This window comes from Salvelinus namaycush, chromosome 11 (genome assembly GCF_016432855.1).
Source record: "Salvelinus namaycush isolate Seneca chromosome 11, SaNama_1.0, whole genome shotgun sequence".
Lineage (NCBI taxonomy): Eukaryota > Metazoa > Chordata > Actinopteri > Salmoniformes > Salmonidae > Salvelinus > Salvelinus namaycush.
Window position 1 is genome coordinate 9,454,619 of NC_052317.1, and position 21,284 is coordinate 9,475,902.

A 21,284-nucleotide genomic window follows, 5' to 3' on the forward strand; every position below is an offset into this window, starting at 1 on the left:
GTTCAGCCAAAGCCCACCTCTACGGAGAAGGTAAGCCGTTCAAATGAAACTAATGAGTGTGCATACTGTGCGTTCAGAATACATAGTAAATGTCAGTGTCCCCCATCATGTGTCTTCGTCAGATACTATAGTTTTGAAATGTAATGGCGTCTGTCAGAGCCCTTCTGAAATGGCACCTTCTTTATCAAATACATGGCTGTACTAGTTACATCATGATATGTGGGATATCACTGTAAGCACTTATGAGCTCTATACCTATAAATTAAATAATCTCTTTGTCGTTACAGTTTGTTCAAACCTTCCAGTGGTCAGGTGTTGAACAGCAGCGCAAACTCAAACAGAGGCCTCAACCAGGCAAGACCCGGAGTGCAGCAAACCTTCGACCATGTTTCTATGGCGACAGAGCCTCGGCTGGCAAAGCAGTCGGCAGCAGGCCCCGGCTCCCTCACCGGTCTGTGCCCGCCTACAGCCCGGGGACCACCACAGAAGACACAGGACAAGGGCACCAAGAGGGCTCATGTTCTCCCCATGACACCCCAACCCCTTCACATACAAAGTAGTACCGCACAGACTGAACCCAACACCATGTCTGTGTTTATATATATATATAAATCATATACATATTGCTATGATGAGGTGTTGTAGCTGAAGAATGTACTCAGATGTAATGGTCATGGCAGCAGCCTGTCACTGTTCGTTAGAGCTTGATGAGGTGAAACGAGGTGAGCACTACCCAATGCCCTCTTTGCTGTAATGACAGAAAAATACCACTAGGGGGTGGACAATATCTGCCATTTTGACTGGGGTTGGGTTGCCACTGTCAGTGTGAATGTAAAATGAGATGTCTATGGATTTGTTTTCATATTAGGTACTTCTGGGCCTGGGATACTCCGACCAATCTCTGAAATCCGTATCCTTTCACATCTGTATTATCGGTAATAACACAAGGAATGAAAAGTTAATGAATGCTTGATTGATGCATGCTTAATGATGACTACGTGAAGTCTAAGGAACAATTGTGGGTTGTTTGTTGGGTGTCCTTAATCAAATGAACACAGCTGCTAAATTTAGATCGGTCTTCAAAGAGTTCCCTTACTTCAACTACGTTCAATCAAATGCCCTAGATGACGTAAGCATTCAGAATTGTCATCCAATTAAGAACCTTTACAGCAAAACAGTATCCTTGAGACATTTTTATGAGCCATGTATGTTTTGCAGGTTCTATACACAGGTAAGAACTTTGTGGCTTGTGCTCCTACGGGCTCTGGTAAGACTGTGCTTTTTGAGTTGGCCATCATCCGCCTACTGATGGAGACCACAGAGCCCTGGAGAAACGTCAAAGCTGTGTACAGTAAGGCCCTCCAATTACAGTACTTAGTATCCTTGTCAAAAGCACTAGGTAAAAAGCACTAAGACATTAAGAGCTGATTCATGCTACAGTATAGGTTAGCCTGTATGCAGTCTTGATATCTGGTTTGTTGTTTACATGTTGTAAGTAATTTATGACCTGACTTCACCCATACTTTCTACGTGTTCAAAATGTAAATTGATAACATTTTATAAAATGAAAACTGTATGATGAGATGCATTGATTGTGAATGCTTCTGTCGTCTTCAGTGGCCCCCATCAAAGCTCTATGCAGCCAGCGCTTTGAGGACTGGAAGAAGAAATTCGGGCCTCTGGGCCTGAGCTGCAAGGAGCTGACCGGAGACACAGAGATCGACGACTTCTTTGAGATTCAGGACGCCCATATCATCATGACCACACCTGTAAGTGACACCGTATCCCAGTGTACAGTATACTGTATGTGGCATAGCCTGTCACCGGCGGACATTTTTATTTGTGTGTAATATGTAGCGCAATGAGGTGGCTGATCCTGTGACCATAGCAGGCGTGATATCCATGTTGCAATAGGGGTTTGTTTGTGATGCGAGGATGGATAAATTCAGTTGTATCGAGACAATTCATGACCTGCAGTCAAATGACCTAGTGGCCTCATGGGTGGAATCTTATTAATATTTTTCATAATTTCATAATTAGTCCCCCCAAAAATTAAACCAGACGAAAATCCGGTGTTTCTATGTCAAACGGTTTTGTTATATTTCAGTCTTCTGTGATGTATATAAAGTGAAATATTGGGATGGGAACTCAAAATGGAATACATTTCAACTCTATGTTGTTTGTTTAAGCCCACAACCATGTGTGTAATGTGTATACTTTTGTTTCAAAGTAGATTTGTTTAAGGCTACAAAGAAACACTCTGTGTGACCCTGATTTAACCCACTGCAGGAAAATGTTAACACTTTATTAACCAGTTCTTGATAAAGCACAGACACATTTCTCTGTTTCTCGCAGGAAAAATGGGACAGCATGACGAGGAAGTGGAGAGATAACTGCCTGCTGCAGTTGGTCCGGCTTTTCCTTATTGACGAGGTCAGTGGATACGTTTTTAGTATTTGATGTTCTGTTCAAAATTCCCTCAGGTAGTACTGCAACCATATACAGTACTTGGTCAAATAACACTCAGAAACAGCTTGGATAGAGTGAAACATTCTTTCCCGGATTGTGATCTATAGAGGGCTTGCAGATGCGTGATGTTGGAAGACCAAAGTCAGTCTGATGGAAGTCCTCCAATCGTCCACATGGCTGGCTGCGTTTTGCTACCACCGGAAACTTTGGGAATATTGCCCATTATTTAGTTTGTCTAAGGACCCAGAAAACGGAGGCAGTGGGAGAACCTATTCAAGTAAGTAAATATATTTTGAAAATGATCGAAAACGTTGTATTATTAGCTAGCTTGCACCAGAAACTTAGTGTGCAGGGTAACTCAAATGAGTTGCTAACGTTATGTTTGCTAGTTAGAAAACTTTACATACTGTATAGCTAGCTAAGTGAATTAAATATCACCAGCTTGCGAACTTCATATTAGCTAGTTAGCTAGCTATTGTGATATATTTATTGTTGTAACTCTAAATATATTTGTAGCGAGGTAGCTAGCCAACAGCCATGGAATAGGGTGAAAGGATTAGCTATCAGTCGTTGCTGTCACAGAATGGAGAGTAGGCTACTCTGGATAGGGCAGGTACCTTTGTGGGAGGACATTTTGAAAATATTCTCCAGTTCCAGTCCCCAGCTAAAAAAAACTAAGTACAGAGAGGTATATCTACATAATATTCAGTGATGTCTAATTTGAGGATAATACAGCCTGTTACTTTGTAATGTCTTCTGTCCTCAGGTACAGAGAGCTGTGAAACCCTGTCTGCAGATGAAGAGGTCCCAAGAGAATAAGGGGACATTCTTATATACCATGGATTATATGTGTACCTATGTTTGCAAATTTAGTGAACAAAAATACAGTTTAAAAGTCACACAATGTATAAACCTATTACAACTGGAGCAGGCCAACCCTGCTGGGTGTGCAGGCTTCTGTTCCAGCCCAGCACTAACACACCTGATTCAAATCACATTTTATTTGTCACATACACATGGTTAGCAGATGTTAATAATTCCCCAACAAGTACCTAATAAACACAAATCTAAAAGGGTGAATGAGAATATGTACATGTAAGTATATGGATGAGCGATGGCCTAGCGGCATAGGCAAGGTGCAACAGATGGTATAAAATACAGCATATACACTACCGTTCAAAAGTTTGGGGTCACTTAGAAATGTCCCTGTTTTTGAAAGAAAAGCAAATTTTTTGTTCATTAAAATTTATCAGAAATACTGTGTAGACATTGTTAATGTTGTAAATGACTATTGTAGCTGGAAACGGCAAATTTATGATTAAAGAAGGAATAAAACTGGCCTTCTCTAGACTACTTGAGTATCTGGAGCATCAGCATTTGTGGGTTCGATTACAGGCTCAAAATGGCTAGAAACAAATAACTTTCTTCTGTTCTGACATTAACAATGTCTACACTGTATTTCTGATCAAATAGATGTTATTTTAAAGAACAAAAAATTTGCTTTTCTTTCTGTCACGACTTCCGCCGAAGTCGGCCCTTCTCCTTGTTCGGGCGGTGTTCGGCGGTCGACGTCACCGGCTTTCTAGTCACCACCGATCCATTTTTCAGTTTTGTCTGTATTACACACACCTGGTTTCAATTCCCCTATCATGTTCCCTATTTAACCCTCTGGCATTCATTTCTGTTCTGTCCGTGATTGTTTGTTTCGTTAGTGGTTGTTGTTAGTACGTGTGTGTTTGTTATATTCCCATTGAGCAATATTTGCTTATTTTTGAGTAAACGCTGTGGTTTCGCTCAACACCTGTGTCCTGCGCTTGACTCCGCTACTTCTCTACACACAACCCTGACACTTTCAAAAACAAGGACATTTCAAAGTGACCCCAAACTTTTGAACGGTAATGTACATGTGATATGAGTAATGTAAGATATGTAAACATTATTAAAGTGCCATTATTTAGAGTGGCATTGTATAAAGTGACTAGTGATCCATTTATTAAAGTGGTCAGTGATGTAGGCAGCAGCCTCTGAGGTAGTGATTGCTGTTTACCAGTCTGATGGCCTTGAGAGAACCTGTTTTTCAGTCTCTCGGTCCCAGCTTTGATGCACCTGTACTGACCTCGCCTTGTCGCGGTAGGGGATTTTGCTATAAGACCGTTATTAAGGTACCCCCGTCGAGAGTGATACAAGTCGTCTCACTCAAGTTCTTATGTCACCCGGCTAACAGGTGATTCACAGGTCCGCCGGACTGACCTGGTTATGTATCCTGCCCTTTATTCGGAGATTAGCCTTATGTGGTGCCGTTAGGCTTTTTTCGGGATCTTAGATAATATTAATCAGACTTAGAGTACCTCTCGTTTTACTTTCACCTTTGTATGCCCTTATATCTAGACTCACTCAAGCTATAACTTGGTTACGATTTACAGTCTATGTCCGTCGACTAATACTACTTGAATATTAATATAGAGGATATCTGTTACAATAAAATGATTATTCTGTCCAGACCATTATATTGTCTTTAGTGTAGAAACTAGACTTATTTCCCTAGATTTGGGAGTGTCAGAGGCGTTCTCCCCCATAGGGCTTTAGATCTAGTTTCTACGTTTTATTCAATGTTTGCAATTCACACAGTTGTACATGTTATTCCAGTTTCTTTACGTCCTTAATCTATAACATCAAACATCAAAACACTTACTACTATTAATGCCTTATTACAACAAGCGGCTAATTACCTTAGCGTAGGTTGACCTGGTTGATTCCCAGAGAGTATGTTCTTCAACTCACAATTGCTCTACCGGTATAGCCAATTACTTCAGTATCTGTTTCTCCTGCTACTAGTTGTACTATGACCTTTTTTCTTTTTTTGTATATTTTTTCTGATTAGTAACGAGACTGCTATCGTAGATCAAAACCCTTTGTAACACCACTAAGAGTGTACAGGGTAGTTGTCTCTGTAGGTCTCGCCCAAAAACCAGCGGTCAAAAGATACAATTGTTCTAGAGTATGAAAGTATGATATGCATCTGTTTCTCCTACTAGAAGTTGCACTATGATTTACTAATTAGTGAAGAGACGGTTCGAGAACAAGACCCTTCACCACTGACGCTATTCATCCACTCCTATTAGGTGGATATATTCAGCGCGAGGAGTGTATAGGGTAGTTGACTCAGTCTCGTTCAGAAATCAGAAGTCAAGAGGTACAATTGTTCTAGAGTATGAAAGTCAGATATTACCTTTTAGGTTGATGGTAGTTTGAAGTATCACGAGTTCAGTGATAAGTCAAGTAGCACTACCATGCCCTCTTAATGAAGGCATTCTCCTTATATACTCTTTTCGGACCAGGTCAGCTTTAGCGCTGAGCCACATTCTAACCTTGTGGCGAGCTATTTCTGTAAAGTGTCAGTTTGGCATGTCACTGCAAGATATCTCATCCAACCAGTCATTTGTCCCCCACCCAAGTGGCAGATCCAGTGGTGAAGATGTGGGCAGATCCATTGAGGGAGGTGTCATCAGATCCTTTTTTTGTGCTCCCGCATCAGCCTTCCGGATGGTAGCGGTGTGAACAGGCAGTGGCTCGGGTGGTTGATTTCCTTGATGATCTTTTTGGCCTTCCTGTAAGTGTCATGGAGGGCAGGTAGTTTGCCCCCAGTGATGCGTTATGCAGACCGCACCACCCTCTGGAGAGCATTGCGGTTGAGGGCGGTGCAGTTGTGATACAGCCCGACAGGATGCTCTCGATTGTGCATCTGTCAAAGTTTGTCAGGGTTTTTGGTGACAAGCCAAATTTATTCAACCTCCTGAGGTTGCAGAAGCGCTGTTGCGCCTTCTTCACCACACTGTCTGTGTGGGTGGACCATTTCAGTTTGTCTGTGATGTGTATGCCGAGGAACTTAAAACTTTCCACCTTCTCCACTGCTGTCCCTTCGATGTGGATAGGGGGGTGCTCCCTCTGCTGTTTCCTGAAGTCCACGATCATCTCCTTTGTTTTGTTGATGTTGAGTGAGAGGTTGTTTTCCTGACACCACACTCCGAGTGCCTTCACCTCCTCCCTGTAGGCTGTCTCGTTGTTGGTGATCAAGCCCACTACTGTTGTGTTGTGTCGTCTGAAAACTTGATGATTGAGTTGGAGGCGTGCATGACCACGCAGTTGAGGGTCAGCGAAGTGGAGATGTTGTTTCCTACCTTCACCACCTGGGGGCGGCCCGTCAGAAAGTCCAGGACCCAATTCACAGGGTGGGGTTGAGACCAGTGCCTCCAGCTTGATGATGAGCTTGGAGGTACTATGGTGTTGAATGCTGAACTGTAGTCAATGAACAGCATTCTTACATAGGTATTCCTTTTGTCCAGATGGGATAGGGCAGTGTGATGGCGATTGCGTCGTCTGTGGACCTGTTGGGGCGGTATGCAAACTGAAGTGGGTCTAGGGTGATATGATCCTTGACTAGTCTCTCAAAACACTTCATGATGACAGAAGTGAGTGCTACGGGGCAGTAGTCATTTAGTTCAGTTATCTTTGCCTTCTTTGGTACAGGGACAATGGTAGCCATCTTGAAGCATGTGGGGACAACAGACTGGGATAGGGAGCGATAAACACAGCATCAATGTATCGAACATAATTAGTTAATAATCAAGTGTGCTATTGCTGGCCTGGAACAGAAGTCTGCTCACCCAGTAGATCAGGGGTCAGTGGAACGAGGTTAGCCACTTCTGGTATTGACTTTTTTTTGTTCCCTTGAAATGATGCTTTAATAGTAATAGCCTGCTTGTTACTAAAATGTCAAACCTTTACATATGAGTTAGCTTACTTGTACACTTTGACATTTATATGAAATAGTGTTGATTCTTTGAAGTGTTTAAAGTTGTTTTACTTGTTAAGTTAACTATTATTCAAGAATAACTAGTGTCGATGTTGATTAATCACAGATCACAATCCTGCAATAAAGAGGGAGGGGACTCTGTCTCTAGTTTGTGTTGTATTCTCAAATTAACAGTACCTTTTTGTTCAGTCATAGGCTCTCCAATTAGTTTTATTTGATTGTCATAATTTTTTCAGGGTATGTGAACCCATTTTTTAGCTGATAATGGCATGCAGTGCCATTGCAGCTATATGCCTACAGCAGTGGTTTCCCAACTCCAGTCCTTGAGTACCCCCAACAGCACATATTTTTGCTTTAGTCCTGAACAAACATACCTGATTCAATTCATAGGGCCTGATGATTAGTTGAAATAGGTGTGTTGGTCCGGGGCTACAAAAAACTGTGCTGTTGGGGGTACTCGAGGACCGGAGAATGGGAACCACTGGCCTACAGTATGATGGCATTAGCCTTATGGGCATTTGCAATGCACCCCTTGACATTGTGCATCTGAAGCAGAGAATAGCTTAACTCACACATTGTAACGGCAGTCTAGCTCTTCCTCCTCCTCCTCGAGAAGGATCGGAGGACGAGAAGGATCGGAGGACCAATGTGCAGCGTGGTAAGTTTCCATGATTTAATATACACGAAGACAAGACACTATACAAAATAACAAACGTACTAACCGTCACAGTCCCGTGTGGCACAAACACTGACACAGGAAACAACCACCCACAAATCCCCAACACAAAACAAGCCACCTATATATGATTCTCAATCAGGGACAACGATTGACAGCTGCCTCTGATTGAGAACCATATTAGGCCGAACACAGAAACAGACAAACTAGACACACAACATAGAATGCCCACCCAGCTCACGTCCTGACCAACACTAAAACAAGCAAAACACATAAGCACTATGGTCAGGACGTGACACACATTGTTTACATATTGTTCAGCTCTTTGTTCTCAATTTAAAAACAATACCAGTAGACAATGTATGAAGCTAATCAGTTATACTAAGTTTTGTACCTGCCTTGGGCTGTGCAAATCCAACCCTTGTAATCTCTGTGGAAGCAGATAATGGGATCCTTCGCTTCAAACACACACACAACTACTACCACCAAGTTCAATGCCAGATGCTTTTCTCCCAGAAGGTCTGAGTGGCTACCACAGAAATTACATTGTCTCTGTTAAATGTGTTTAAATTGTAAAAGAAAGAAAATAGTTGGGCTATAAGAAATATGTTTTATTCAATGGGGCTAGTCAAAGCATTGATGACAACGCTTTTCATTTCACCCATACAACAATACAGCCTATTATTAAAGTACAGTATGTTTACAATATCATAAACAATAGTCTTTTACACGTTCCAAATGACATTTTATATATCCACATGGTCTAAGGAGGCTGTAACGGCTTTCTTCCTGGGATGAAGGAGAGGACCAAAATGCAGCGCAGTTAGTGTTCAACATGTTTAATTTGACGAACTGTGAACACTTACAACAATACAAAACAACAAACGTGAAAACCGAGACAGTCCTAATCTGGTGCAGAACACAAACACAGAGACAGGAAACAACCACCCACAATCCCCAACACAAAACAAGCCACCTATATATGATTCTCAATCAGGGACAACGATTGACAGCTGCCTCTGATTGAGAACCATATTAGGCTGGACACAGAAACAGACGAACTAGACACACAACATAGAATTCCCACCCAGCTCACGTCCTGACCAACACTAAACAAGCAAAACACATAAGAACTCTGGTCAGGACGTTACAGTACCCCCCTCCTGAGGTGCGGACTCCGAACGCACCCCTAAAACTCAAGAGGAGGGTCTGGGTGGGCATCTGTCCGCGGTGGCGGCTCCGGCGGTGGACGAGGACACCACTCCACCACTGTCTTTGTCCCCCTCCTTAGCGTCCTTTGAGTGGCGACCCTCGCCCCCGACCTTGGCCTAGGAATCCTCCCCAAGGCCCCCACATGATTTAGGAGACAGCTCAGGACAGAGAGGTAGCTCAGGACAGAGAGGTAGCTCAGGACAGAGAGGTAGCTCAGGACAGAGAGGTAGCTCAGGACTGAAGGGCAACTCCGGACTGAAGGGCAGCTCTGGACTGAAGGGCAGCTCCGGACTAATGGCAGCTCCGGGCTGAGGGGCAGCTCATGACTGGAGGGCAGCTCATGACTGGAAGGCAGCTCATGACTGGAGGGCAGCTCATGACTGGAGGGCAGCTCATGACTGGAGGGCAGCGCATGACTGGAGGGCAGCGCATGACTGGAGGGCAGCTCATGACTGGCGGGCCGCTCATGACTGGAGGGCAGCTCATGACTGGAGGGCAGCTCATGACTGGAGGGCAGCTCATGACTGGAGGGCAGCTCATGACTGGAGGGCAGCTCCTGACTGGCTGGCGGCTCCTGACTGGCTGGCGGCTCTGGCGGCTCCTGACTGGCTGGCGGCTCTGGCGGCTCCTGACTGGCTGGCGGCTCTGGCGGCTCCTGACTGGCTGGCGGCTCTGGCGGCTCCTGACTGGCTGGCGGCTCTGGCGGCTCCTGACTGGCTGGCGGCTCTGGCGGCTCCTGACTGGCTGGCGGCTCTAGCGGCTCCTGACTGGCTGGCGGCTCTAGCGGCTCCTGACTGGCTGGCGGCTCTAGCGGCTCCTGACTGGCTGGCGGCTCTAGCGGCTCCTGACTGGCTGGCGGCTCTAGCGGCTCCTGACTGACGGACGGCTCTAACGGCTCGGGACAGACGGGCGGCTCTGACGGCTCGGGACAGACGGGCGGCTCTGACGGCTCGGGACAGACGGATGGCTCAGATGGCGCTGGGCAGACGGATGGCTCAGATGGCGCTGGGCAGACGGATGGCTCAGATGGCGCTGGGCAGACGGATGGCTCAGATGGCGCTGGGCAGACGGATGGCTCAGATGGCGCTGGGCAGATGGATGGCTCAGATGGCGCTGGGCAGACGAGCAGTGCAGGCGGCGTAGGGCAGACGGCCGACTCTGACCTGCTGAGGCGCACAGTAGGCCTGGTGCGTGGTGCCGGAACTGGTGGTACCGGACTGGAGACACGCACCTCAAGGCTAGTGCGGGGAGCAGGAACAGGGCACACTGGACTCTCAATGCGCACTATAGGCCTGGTGCGTGGTACCGGCACTGGTGGTACCGGGCTGAGGGCACGCACCTCAGGGCGAGTGCGGGGGAGAAGGAACAGTGCGTACAGGGCTCTGGAGACGCACAGGAGGCTTGGTGCGTGGTGCCGGAACTGGTGGTACTGGACAGACCGGACCGTGAAGGCGCACTGGAGGTCTTGAGAGCAGGGCTGGCACCATCCGCCCTGGCTGGATCTTCACCCTAGCCCGGCAGATGTGGGGAGCTGAGATGTTGCGCACCGGGCTAAGCACACGCACCGGGGACACCGTGCGCTCCACCGCATAACACGGTGCCTGCCCGGTACGACGCCCTCTCTCTCCACTGGAAGCACGGCTGGGAGAGCTGTAGCGCCGAGCTGGCAGAGGACGTGCAGGGCTAGGAAGGCGCACAGGAGGCCTGGTGCGTGAGGCTGGCACAGTCTTAACCAGACGGCTAGCACGCACCTCAGGACGAGTATGGAGAGCTGTCCCCGGTGACATCAACTCCCCGACACGTTCAGTCGGGCGGATGTCGTGCCTCATGCACCAAACCAGCAAGTCCCTTATAACTCTTTCCTCCAATTTCCCCATTAACTCCTTCACTGTCTCTGCGTCGCTCACCTCCAATTTCGCCCTGACCGGATCCTTACGGTAAGCAGGGGGAGTTGGTTCAGGTCTGACTCCTGACTCTGCCACACTCCCCGTGTGCCACCCCCCCAAGACATTTTTGAGGCTGCCTCTCGGGCCTCCAGCCGCTCTGCCGTGCTAGCGCCTCATAATAGCGCCTCTCCGCCTTCGCTGCCTCCAGCTCTTCTTTGGGGCGGCGATATTCCCCTGGCTCTGCCCAGGGTCCTTTGCCGTCTAATTCGTCCTCCCATGTCCATTCCTCCAAATAGTGCAGCCTCTCCTGCTGCTGCTGCTGCAGCCTCTCCTGCTGCTGCTGCTGCTTCTCCTGCCGTTTACCACGCTGCTTGGTCCTGGTATGGTGGGTGGTTCTGTAACGGCTTTCTTCCTGGGATGAAGGAGAGGACCAAAATGCAGCGCAGTTAGTGTTCAACATGTTTAATTTGACGAACTGTGAACACTTACAACAATACAAAACAACAAACGTGAAAACCGAGACAGTCCTAATCTGGTGCAGAACACAAACACAGAGACAGGAAACAACCACCCACAATCCCCAACACAAAACAAGCCACCTATATATGATTCTCAATCAGGGACAACGATTGACAGCTGCCTCTGATTGAGAACCATATTAGGCTGGACACAGAAACAGACGAACTAGACACACAACATAGAATTCCCACCCAGCTCACGTCCTGACCAACACTAAACAAGCAAAACACATAAGAACTCTGGTCAGGACGTTACAGGGGCACTTTTGTCATGACGACAAAGGGAAGGCGCTCTACTCAAATGGCATAACAGAATCATTGAAATTGTCCAAAGCACAGCATATGACAACCATCTCGTATAACTGAGGGATGTTTCCTAAAGAAGTAGTAGAAGCTGCTGCTGCTGCTGCAGCACCGCTCATCTTCACAGTGGGAAATCCCGTCGACGTGGGTGTCTTGATAAGAAGTCAGCTGGTGAACCTACAGTAACCAATTAAAAGCACTCCTGATGTTAGAATAGCACTTATTTAGGTCACCTATACCACCAGGGCTCTTAATTGTTCGGTTGTGTTTAATTCATTCAGGTGTTTTAGTGTCACATAAAGATTAAATCTATTGTTGGGATGGAACAACCAATAGTCAACACGGCAGGTTGTCCTATACCATTGAGGCGTCGATCCTATGCGCTAATGTCCATACATTTTCCCTCTTATGAATAAAGTTATCAACAAAATATAATTGGGTTATCATATGAATATATAATAACCACTGGAGTTATTTTGGTCAATAATTGTCCTCCAGGCTATATGGACGTCATATGCTGCATCTCCCCTTTTCATGGTCATGGCTAGAAGGGATCAAGCTTTTGTCAAATTAGTGTCATATTTTAGATTACATGGTTGCATTCGAGACAAGGTCGTTTTTCTTGATCTGTTGTCAGTAGAGTAGACCATCGTATCAAATAATATTCTGCTAATGTCTCCAGTCATATAAAGTGTAGAAGAATTGCATCAAATGTTTAACAAAGGCCACATTTTTTCCGGTGCTAAGCGTTTATTTATAGCCTAAATTATCACTATCCAATCTACTAATCACATTAGGAATAGTATACGTACAATAGTCTGCAAATGCAATGATAGAGGCATGCAATCCCTTGTTATAAAGGTGCCTTTTTATGGTGGAACAATTTTAATTGCTTCCCCAAAACTTGAAACTCACTCTACACATGCTAATAGCTAGACTATAAACTATATAGTTAGCTACTTTTGGCTAACTTAGTGTTGTTAACACCTGGATAGCATAACAGCTAAACTAAATTCGAAATTGATCAGACTTGATTTACCAGTGATGAAATGATCGTAGCAGACCCTGTACGGAGAGCTGTCTGGATTCAGGTATTGACGGGCAAAAAGGTTTCTTCGCATTTCTGACAGTTCTTGATTGAGTCTTATCTCATTGGCGTAACCAATTGTGTTTCATGATTGCGGGGAATCTGCAAACATATTTCCCCCCCGTTGAATCAACTAGTTTTAGGCACTGTTATCGTGTAGTTTGGGGTAGCAACTCGGCTGTTGACGGAATTAATTTGGTGGTCTTCCAATATGGCCGCCAGGAGGCATCGTATGTCAACTGCAAGCCCTCTAGTGTGGCATGTGTGGTCCAGCGGTTAAAACCACGGACCCCAGCACACATTTACAGCCTGCATAACCAGATGTTCCACTGCCCTTTTGACTCGCAATCTCTCCTACCTTTACTGTCTCCTCTTCACTGTCCTATAGAACATTTTTAAATAAAAAATTGTGATCTATTGTTTCTTGATTTGTCATTGTACTGAGCATATCTGTCTATTATTGTGTTATACATGTGTTACATTGACAACTAAATATAATCCATCTTGGCTCTGTGTTTCTAGGTGCACGTGGTGAAGGACCCTATGCGTGGAGCCACACTAGAGGTGGTGGTGAGCAGGATGAAGGCGGTCCATGCCTACCGTGCAGCAGAGAACCCTCAGGAGGACCTCTCTATGAGATTTGTGGCCGTCTCTGCCACCATCCCCAATACCAAGGATGTAAGTGGCTGAGGGTCAAAGAGGGGTGATGTCACACTTTGGCCATATGCAAATACTCTAAAGAGACTTCCTTCACTATAGTCATTCTTTCCCTTTCTGTTCATCATTTGCCATTCCGACACATGCATCTCCGTGTCTTGTTATGTTGTTATTATGTCCGCAGTCCTGTCTTATTCAGAAAGAGTAAGGGAATAGGAAATAGGGAAGGCGGGAGCTCGATAGTATTGCTAGTTACTGATTATCATTAAACTGAGCATTTATTTGAAGAAATTACTTCTCCTTACTGTGTTCAATGGTTTGGCATGGCAGATAGCAGACTGGCTGTGTGACGACAGAGACCCTGCTACTTGTCTGGAGATGGATGAGAGTCACAGACCGGTGAAACTGAGGAAAGTAGTGCTGGGTTTCCCCTGCAGCAGCAACCAGACTGAGTTCAAGTTCGACCTGTCACTCAACTACAAGATGGCCAACATCATCCAGACCTACTCGGACCAGAAACCAACACTTGTTGTGAGGAACTCTCTTTGGGTCTCTGAAATTTAGACTTGACCAGTATCATATTTATACGTTTCAGTAAGTATTGCCATTGTTAATATTTCACACATAGCATTTATTTTTTATTTTTACAGTTTTGTTCAACAAGGAAAGGAGTCCAGCAGTCGGCCACTGTTCTGGCCAAGGATGCCAGGTTCATCATGAGTATTGAGCACAAACAAAGGTTGAGCTACTTCCCTTTTCATTATTTACAGATGTACAGGTATTCAATACAAATTTCCTGCTGTTTAGTTTGATCTGATTGAATTGATGGAATCCTCTGTTTGCAGGTTGGTGAATTATGCAAACTCTCTCCTGGACTCAAAACTCAGAGGTCGGTGGAGAATTTATAATAATTTATATTCCTTCTCTTCTGTACCATGTAGGCAAACATTGCTCATTGATTTGAATATAACTACTTTTGCGTTAGAAGTGTGAAATTACTAGCCCAGTGTTTTCTCTTTTCCAGACTTGGTGTTGTTTGGGGTTGGTTTCCACCACGCCGGAGTTGACGTGTCAGACAGGAAGCGGATCGAGGAGGCCTTCAACATGGGAGACCTGCCTGTGCTGTGTGAGTATCTGGGTCGTTCCATGAATAGAGTACATGCTAAAACAGTTATAGAGTTGAATTGCTGTTCGCCAGACACTGGGAGATTCATTCACCTTTCAGCAGGACAATAACCTACAACACAAGGCCAAATCTACAGTGGAGTTGCTTACCAAGAAGACAGTGAATGTTCCCGAGTGGCCGAGTTACAGTTTTGACATAAATCTGCTTGACAATCTATGTCAAGACTTGAAAATGGTTGTCTAGGAATTATCAACAACCAATTTGAAGAATTTGGGAAAAAACGATTGCCAAATATTGAACAATCCACGTGTGGTCTTATAAGAGACTTACCCAGAATGAGTCACAGGTGTAATCGCTGCTAAAGGTGATTCTAACAGGTGATTCCTATTGTTTGTATTGACTCAGGGCTGTGCATACTGATGTAAATGAGATATTTATGTATGTAATTTTCAATACATTTCACTTTCTCATTATGGGGTATTGTGTGTAGATGGGTGAGGAAAAAACATATATTTAATCAATTTTGAATTCAGGCTTTAACACAGGAAAATGTGGAATAAGTCAAAGCTGGTTCTACTCTTTTTGGCAATTTTCTGGTGGTGGAAAACTGAGCGTGTTGAGAATAACACTTCCAATAGATAGATAGGCTAGAAATGTTTAAACATTAAATCTTTCTTTGTTGTTGTTAAGCTCTTACACATAACAAGCTTCACAAGGGGATTATGGCTGGTTTAAGATGAAAACTGTAACCCTGTTACGGTCAACCCAGTTAGTTTCATGGCACTTGCTGAAGTAATTTTATTTAACCCCTTGAGACGGGAAAGCATGTTTTTTTTTGCTCTTTATGAGATAATGTTAAAATGAGATTAAATGAATAGTTATGTTTTTTTTTAATGAAGTTACACTACCTAAAATGTACTCTATTCGTGGAACGACCCTTCTATCCTTCATTACACGCCAACCATATGTGTTACCAGTCACAGTCATGCCAGTATAGAGGGTTTAATAAAGATTAGTGTCTATACTAGTGTCTATAATATACTGTGGATGTGGCTAAATATAGAAAAGCTTTTCGTTATCTCAGCCTATATTTAGTGCATCCTTTACCGACAATCTTCCTCCATACTTCAGGATCAGAAACATTATTGACCTTAACATTGTCATGGCACATGTTTATGTAATATGAAATACCAAAGAAACATTGTGTGAAGTTATTGGGGAAATGTCTCAGTTACAACTAGTACTCTGGCGATGGGGGTGAACCTGCCAGCCCACCTGGTGGTAATCAAGTCCACCATGCACTACATCGGGGGCGCCTGTGAGGAGTACAGCGAGGCCGACATGCTGCAGATGATTGGCCGAGCAGGCCGGCCACAGGTATGGAGCACAGACAAAACCTCAAGTAGTCCCAGACTCCCAGCATGCTTAGCTCATCAGTGTACTGTACAAGTGCCCAGTCTTAAAACAGCCCTTTTTGCACCTTTTCAGTTGCTTTGTGAACTGTTTGTGTACCGCTCGCAAAAAGCATAACCTCTATCTACAGCTTTGCCTTCGATGTCTCCTCTCTAGTTTGATACATCAGCGACCGCAGTGATCATGACCAAGACTCAAACCAAAGACAAGTACATGCAGTTCATGAATGGAGCGGAAATCATCGAAAGCAGGTATGGGGACATTTACATTTTCCAAGACCACCAAAACCTAATTCGACTTAATTTTGTGTTACATGAATTTACAGTTGAAGTCGGAAGTTTACATACACTTAGGTTGGAGTCATTAAACCTTGTTTTTCAACCACTCCACAGATTTCTTGTTAACAAACTATAGTTTTGGCAAGTCGGTTAGGACATCTACTTTGTGCATGACACAAGTCATTTTTCCAACAATTGTTTACAGACAGATTATTTCACTTATAATTCACTGTATCACAATTCCAGTGGGTCAGAAGTTTACATACACTAAGTTGACTGTGCCTTTAAACATTTTGGAAAATTCCAGAAAATGATGTCATGGCTTTAGAAGCTTCTGATAAGCTAATTGACATTATTTGAGTCAATTGGAGGTTTACCTGTGGATGTATTTCAAGGCCTGCCTTCAAACCCAGTGCCTCTTTGCTTGACGTCATGGGAAAATCAAAAGAAATCAGCCGAGACCTCAGGAAAAAAATTGTAGACCTCCACATGTCTGGTTCATCATTGGGAGCAATTTCCAAACGCCTGAAGGTACCACGTTCATCTGTACAAACAATAGTACGCAAGTATAAACACCATGGACCACGCAGCCGTCATACCGCTCAGGAAGGAGACGCATTCTGTCTCCTAGAGATTAATGTACTTTGGTGCAAAAAGTGCAAATCAATCCCAGAACAACAGCAAAGGACCTTGTGAAGATGCTGGAGGAAACAGGTGCAAAAATATCTGTATCCACAGTAAAACGAGTCCTATATCGACCTAACCTGAAAGGCCACTCAGCAAGGAAGAAGCCACTGCTCCAAAACCGCCATAAAAGAGCCAGACTAGGGTTTGCAACTGCACATGGGGACAAAGATCATACTTTTTGGAGAAATGTCCTCTGGTCTGATGAAACAAAAATAGAACTGTTTTGCCATAATGACCATCGTTATGTTTGGAGGAAAAAGGGGAGGCTTGTAAGCCGAAGAACACCATCCCATCCGTGAAGCACGGGGGTGGCAGCATCATGTTGTGAGGGTGCTTTGCTGCAGGAGGGACTGGTGCACTTCACAAAATAGATGGCATCATGAGGGAGGAAAATGATGTGGATATTTTGAAGCAACATCTCAAGACATCAGACAGGAAGTTAAAGCTTGGTCGCAAATGGGTCTTCCAAATGGACAATGACCCCAAGCATACTTCCAAAGTTATGGCTTAAGGACAACAAAGTCAAGGTATTGGAGTGGCCATCACAAAGCCCTGACCTCAATCCTATAGAAAATGTCTGTGCAGAACTGAAAAAGCGTGTGCAGCAAGGAGGCCTACAAATCTGACTCAATTACACCAGCTCTGTCCGGAAGAATGGGCCACAATTCACCCAATTTATTGTGAGAAGCTTTTGGAAGGCTACCCAAAATGTTTGACCCAAGTTAAACAATTTAAAGGCAATGCTACCAAACACTAATTGAGTGTATGTAAACTTCTGACCCACTGGGAATGTGATAAAATAAATAAAAGCTGAAAAAAATTATTCTCTCTACTATTATTCTGACATTTCACATTCTTAAAATAAAGTGGTGATCCTAACTGACCTAAGGCAGGGAATTCTTACTAGGATTAAATGTCAGGAATTGTGAAAAACTGAGTTTAAATGTATTTGGCTAAGGTGTATCTACACTTCCGACTTCAACTGTATATGCTACTTGTGTAGATGATGGTGATGGTGATGTCCTATTGTTTGACCACTCAGCTTGCATACCCACCTGGTGGAGCACCTGAACGCTGAGATTGTCCTCCACACCATCTCAGACGTCAACATGGCCCTGGACTGGATCCGCTCCAGCTTCCTCTACATCCGAGCTCTGAAGAACCCCAGACACTATGGTCAGGGAAAAGGAGACACTGGACAGACCCCGGTCTCTATTAGTATTAGCCAGCAAATGTACAGCATTAGCATGGATGCTAGTCTATTACATTCCAGTTATTAGCCTGTGCTTACATCTCACAACATAGTGTCAAACAGTTGCTCAAAAGACCTGAGGACATACAGTACCAGTCAAAAGTTTGGACACACCTACTCATTCAAGGGGTTTTCTTTATTTTTTACTATTTTCTACATTGTAGAATAATAGTGAAGACATCAACACTAAGAAATAACACAAATGGCGTCATGTAGTAACAAAAAATGTGTTAAACAAATGAAAATATTTTTTATATTTGAGATTCTTCAAAGTAGCCACCCTTTGCTTTGATGACAGCTTTGCACACTCTTGACTGGTACTGTACATGAGGAGAAAACAACTTACTGTCCGTGCGTTTTATGCAGGCTTTTCCACTGACTTGGACCGGTGTGGAATCGAAGCCAAATTGCAAGGTGTGGCATTGCTGTTTTTTTCTTTGTTATATGGACTTCTTATCTGAGAAGACAGAATATCTCCATCACGATAGCATTTGTGTGACTGAAGAATCTCTCTCCCCATCCTGCTTCAGAGCTCTGTCTGAAGAACTTGCATTCCCTGGCCTCCATTGGTCTGATCTCCATGGATGAGGATGTTAACATCAAAGCTACAGGTTGAGAGAGGCTCACCATTTTGGTTCAAGAGGCTACTATGGCCATTTACTGTTTGTTACATTGTTTATCATCAGAAGTGTAAAACAACTTACAAACCCTGTACATGTTTGGTGTTATTCAATGATACAGATGGATGTCTCCTTAATCTCTCGTGGACAGACTAGGTAAACTTAAATGGCACCGTAGACCTGTCATGATACAACAGGATGCGTGAGATCGAGCTGCATTTGTTCCGGGGCTTGGGTTTTTCATCACTGGTTATTTGGACAAATCACGATTTCGCAGGTGTTGGCATATTTCAAATTTCGTCAGGGGAAGGGGACATTTGACCCATAGACTTGCCCGAAACTTGCATGTGCTTTCCAGCATCCCAAAGCCGTTAATTGAAATCTGTTATTTTCTTGACGTGTAACTATGTTAATCCCGTACAGAGGCAGGCAGGCTGATGGCAAGGTACTGTGTTGCGTTTGACACCATGAAGCAGTTCAGCAAGGTGACTGGCACTGAGACCTTACCTGAGCTGGTAGGTATGCAGTAACACTGTAGCGTCTCTCATTATACACTGTTTATATTGAGTTTCTGTATTGTGGTGTTTGTTACACAGGAAATTCGAATAGATGAGTTGAGTAGATTCTGTATTCCACTCAAATGGAAGCTGGGTCTTCTTCACACAGATAGAATTGATGGTGAAGGGCAGAGAGTTCACTGACGTGCAGCTGAGAGTGAACGAGAAGAGAACCCTGAACACGTTGAACAAGGACAAGAACAGGATCACTATCAGGTTATAGTGGAATTCAAGAAATGATATTCCAATAAAATGCCCTGAAAATGGTGTAAATGCTGATATCTGGGCTTTTGTTTATCCAGGTATCCCATGGAGGGAAAGATCAAAAACAAAGAGATGAAGGTGAACTGGTAGGTCAAGCAGAGACCCCTACAGTGTACCAGCATGAGAAAATGGAGGTTGACATTGGAGAAGGCCATGTATTCTCTTTGGGTGAATCTCAAAAGTCTTTCCTTGAACCTTGGGTCTTTTCCTCCCTTGCGTTTTGAGGCGGAGACGAGGAATTAGGCACATGAGGAATCAAGGAAAGACCTTTGAGATTCATCCCTTCTGTCTCTCTACCGGTCTTCCCCCTCAGTTTGATTCAAGCCCAGTTTGGCTCTATTCCAATCCAAGAGTTTGGACTTGCACAGGACACAGGGAGAATCTTCAGAAATGGAGTCCGAATCAGCAGGTGTAAGTCATCAATCACTTCACGTTAACAGTAGATGATTAGCAGTGAGCCTCATTTGATAGACAACCTTCGCTTGAAAACACTCTTCAGTTAGATATTGTCTATGTGTTTTGAACTACATTAGGCTTGGCAGAGTTCCTAAACCAGCGCTCCAAGACAGGCTTCTCTGCTCTACTCAACTCCCTGATACTGGCCAAATGCTTCAGGGCCAAGCTGTGGGAGGACTCTCCTTACATCTCAAAGCAGCTGGAGAAAATAGGTAAGAAGACATAGAATACTGTCAATGAATACAGAACATGTGTGCAAAATACTGTCAATGCTTGTAGAACAGTAGTAGGTTATCCTACTGTTGCTATGAGACCACAGGAGGTTGGTGACACCTTAATTGCGGAGAACGGGCTCGTGGTAATGGCTGGACGCGGAATAATGGAATGGTATCAAATACAGAAAACGCATAGTTTCCACGTGTTTGATGGCAATCCTTTCGCTCCTCTCCAGATATTATTGTAAGTTTTCCTCCCCTTACCAGCCTCCACTGTCAGACACCCCTTTTACAAACGGAGTGGCTGCGGATCCAACTTTTTTTTTCTCCTGCGCATTTATATATTCTCTACTTTACGCACAGAGAACAGGCTACTCAGGCGAATGGGGCTTGTTTAGTCAAGCTAGATCAAAGCTGAATCGATGTCTGCAAGGTCACATAAAGATAGTATTCTACATAACAGAACCCAACATAATAGTATAGTGTAACATTACTGGAAGACTGTAAGCATTTCACTGTAAGCATTTTCTCTCTTGTGGCCAATACTCAACAGCCAATACTGACACCATCTGCTCCGGAATTCGCTCACTGTACATCATTCGCAAAGACACTGCTACTTCGAAGCAACACTGTGTATCTCAAGAAGATCTAAATGCGTATCGCCATCAAACTGATTGAGATCAAATGGTCGGTATGCAGATGCCGGATCCGCAGCCAAGGCCTTTTAAAAACCCATTGACCAACTGATTTTATTCCCAGACAAATGAAAGTCATGAAAATTGCTGTAACCATAGA

The 21,284-nt window shown here is 44.3% G+C and overlaps 1 protein-coding gene across 1 annotated transcript in view; it reads left to right on the forward strand.

The window, feature by feature from the left end:
* Window positions 1–21,284, forward strand: part of LOC120056269 (probable ATP-dependent DNA helicase HFM1) — a 32,702-nt gene that overhangs the window by 814 nt on the left and 10,604 nt on the right. Inside the window, exons 2-22 of the mRNA XM_039004517.1 lie at window positions 288–556; window positions 842–910; window positions 1,059–1,129; window positions 1,219–1,351; window positions 1,618–1,769; window positions 2,356–2,433; window positions 13,487–13,642; window positions 13,952–14,152; window positions 14,272–14,360; window positions 14,467–14,510; window positions 14,646–14,747; window positions 15,979–16,124; window positions 16,317–16,411; window positions 18,168–18,301; window positions 18,744–18,791; window positions 18,908–18,988; window positions 19,421–19,512; window positions 19,664–19,770; window positions 19,857–19,904; window positions 20,132–20,229; window positions 20,352–20,486. Of these exons, the coding sequence (XP_038860445.1) occupies window positions 288–556; window positions 842–910; window positions 1,059–1,129; window positions 1,219–1,351; window positions 1,618–1,769; window positions 2,356–2,433; window positions 13,487–13,642; window positions 13,952–14,152; window positions 14,272–14,360; window positions 14,467–14,510; window positions 14,646–14,747; window positions 15,979–16,124; window positions 16,317–16,411; window positions 18,168–18,301; window positions 18,744–18,791; window positions 18,908–18,988; window positions 19,421–19,512; window positions 19,664–19,770; window positions 19,857–19,904; window positions 20,132–20,229; window positions 20,352–20,486 (2,348 nt within the window). The remainder of the gene's footprint in view (window positions 1–287; window positions 557–841; window positions 911–1,058; window positions 1,130–1,218; window positions 1,352–1,617; window positions 1,770–2,355; window positions 2,434–13,486; window positions 13,643–13,951; window positions 14,153–14,271; window positions 14,361–14,466; window positions 14,511–14,645; window positions 14,748–15,978; window positions 16,125–16,316; window positions 16,412–18,167; window positions 18,302–18,743; window positions 18,792–18,907; window positions 18,989–19,420; window positions 19,513–19,663; window positions 19,771–19,856; window positions 19,905–20,131; window positions 20,230–20,351; window positions 20,487–21,284) is intronic.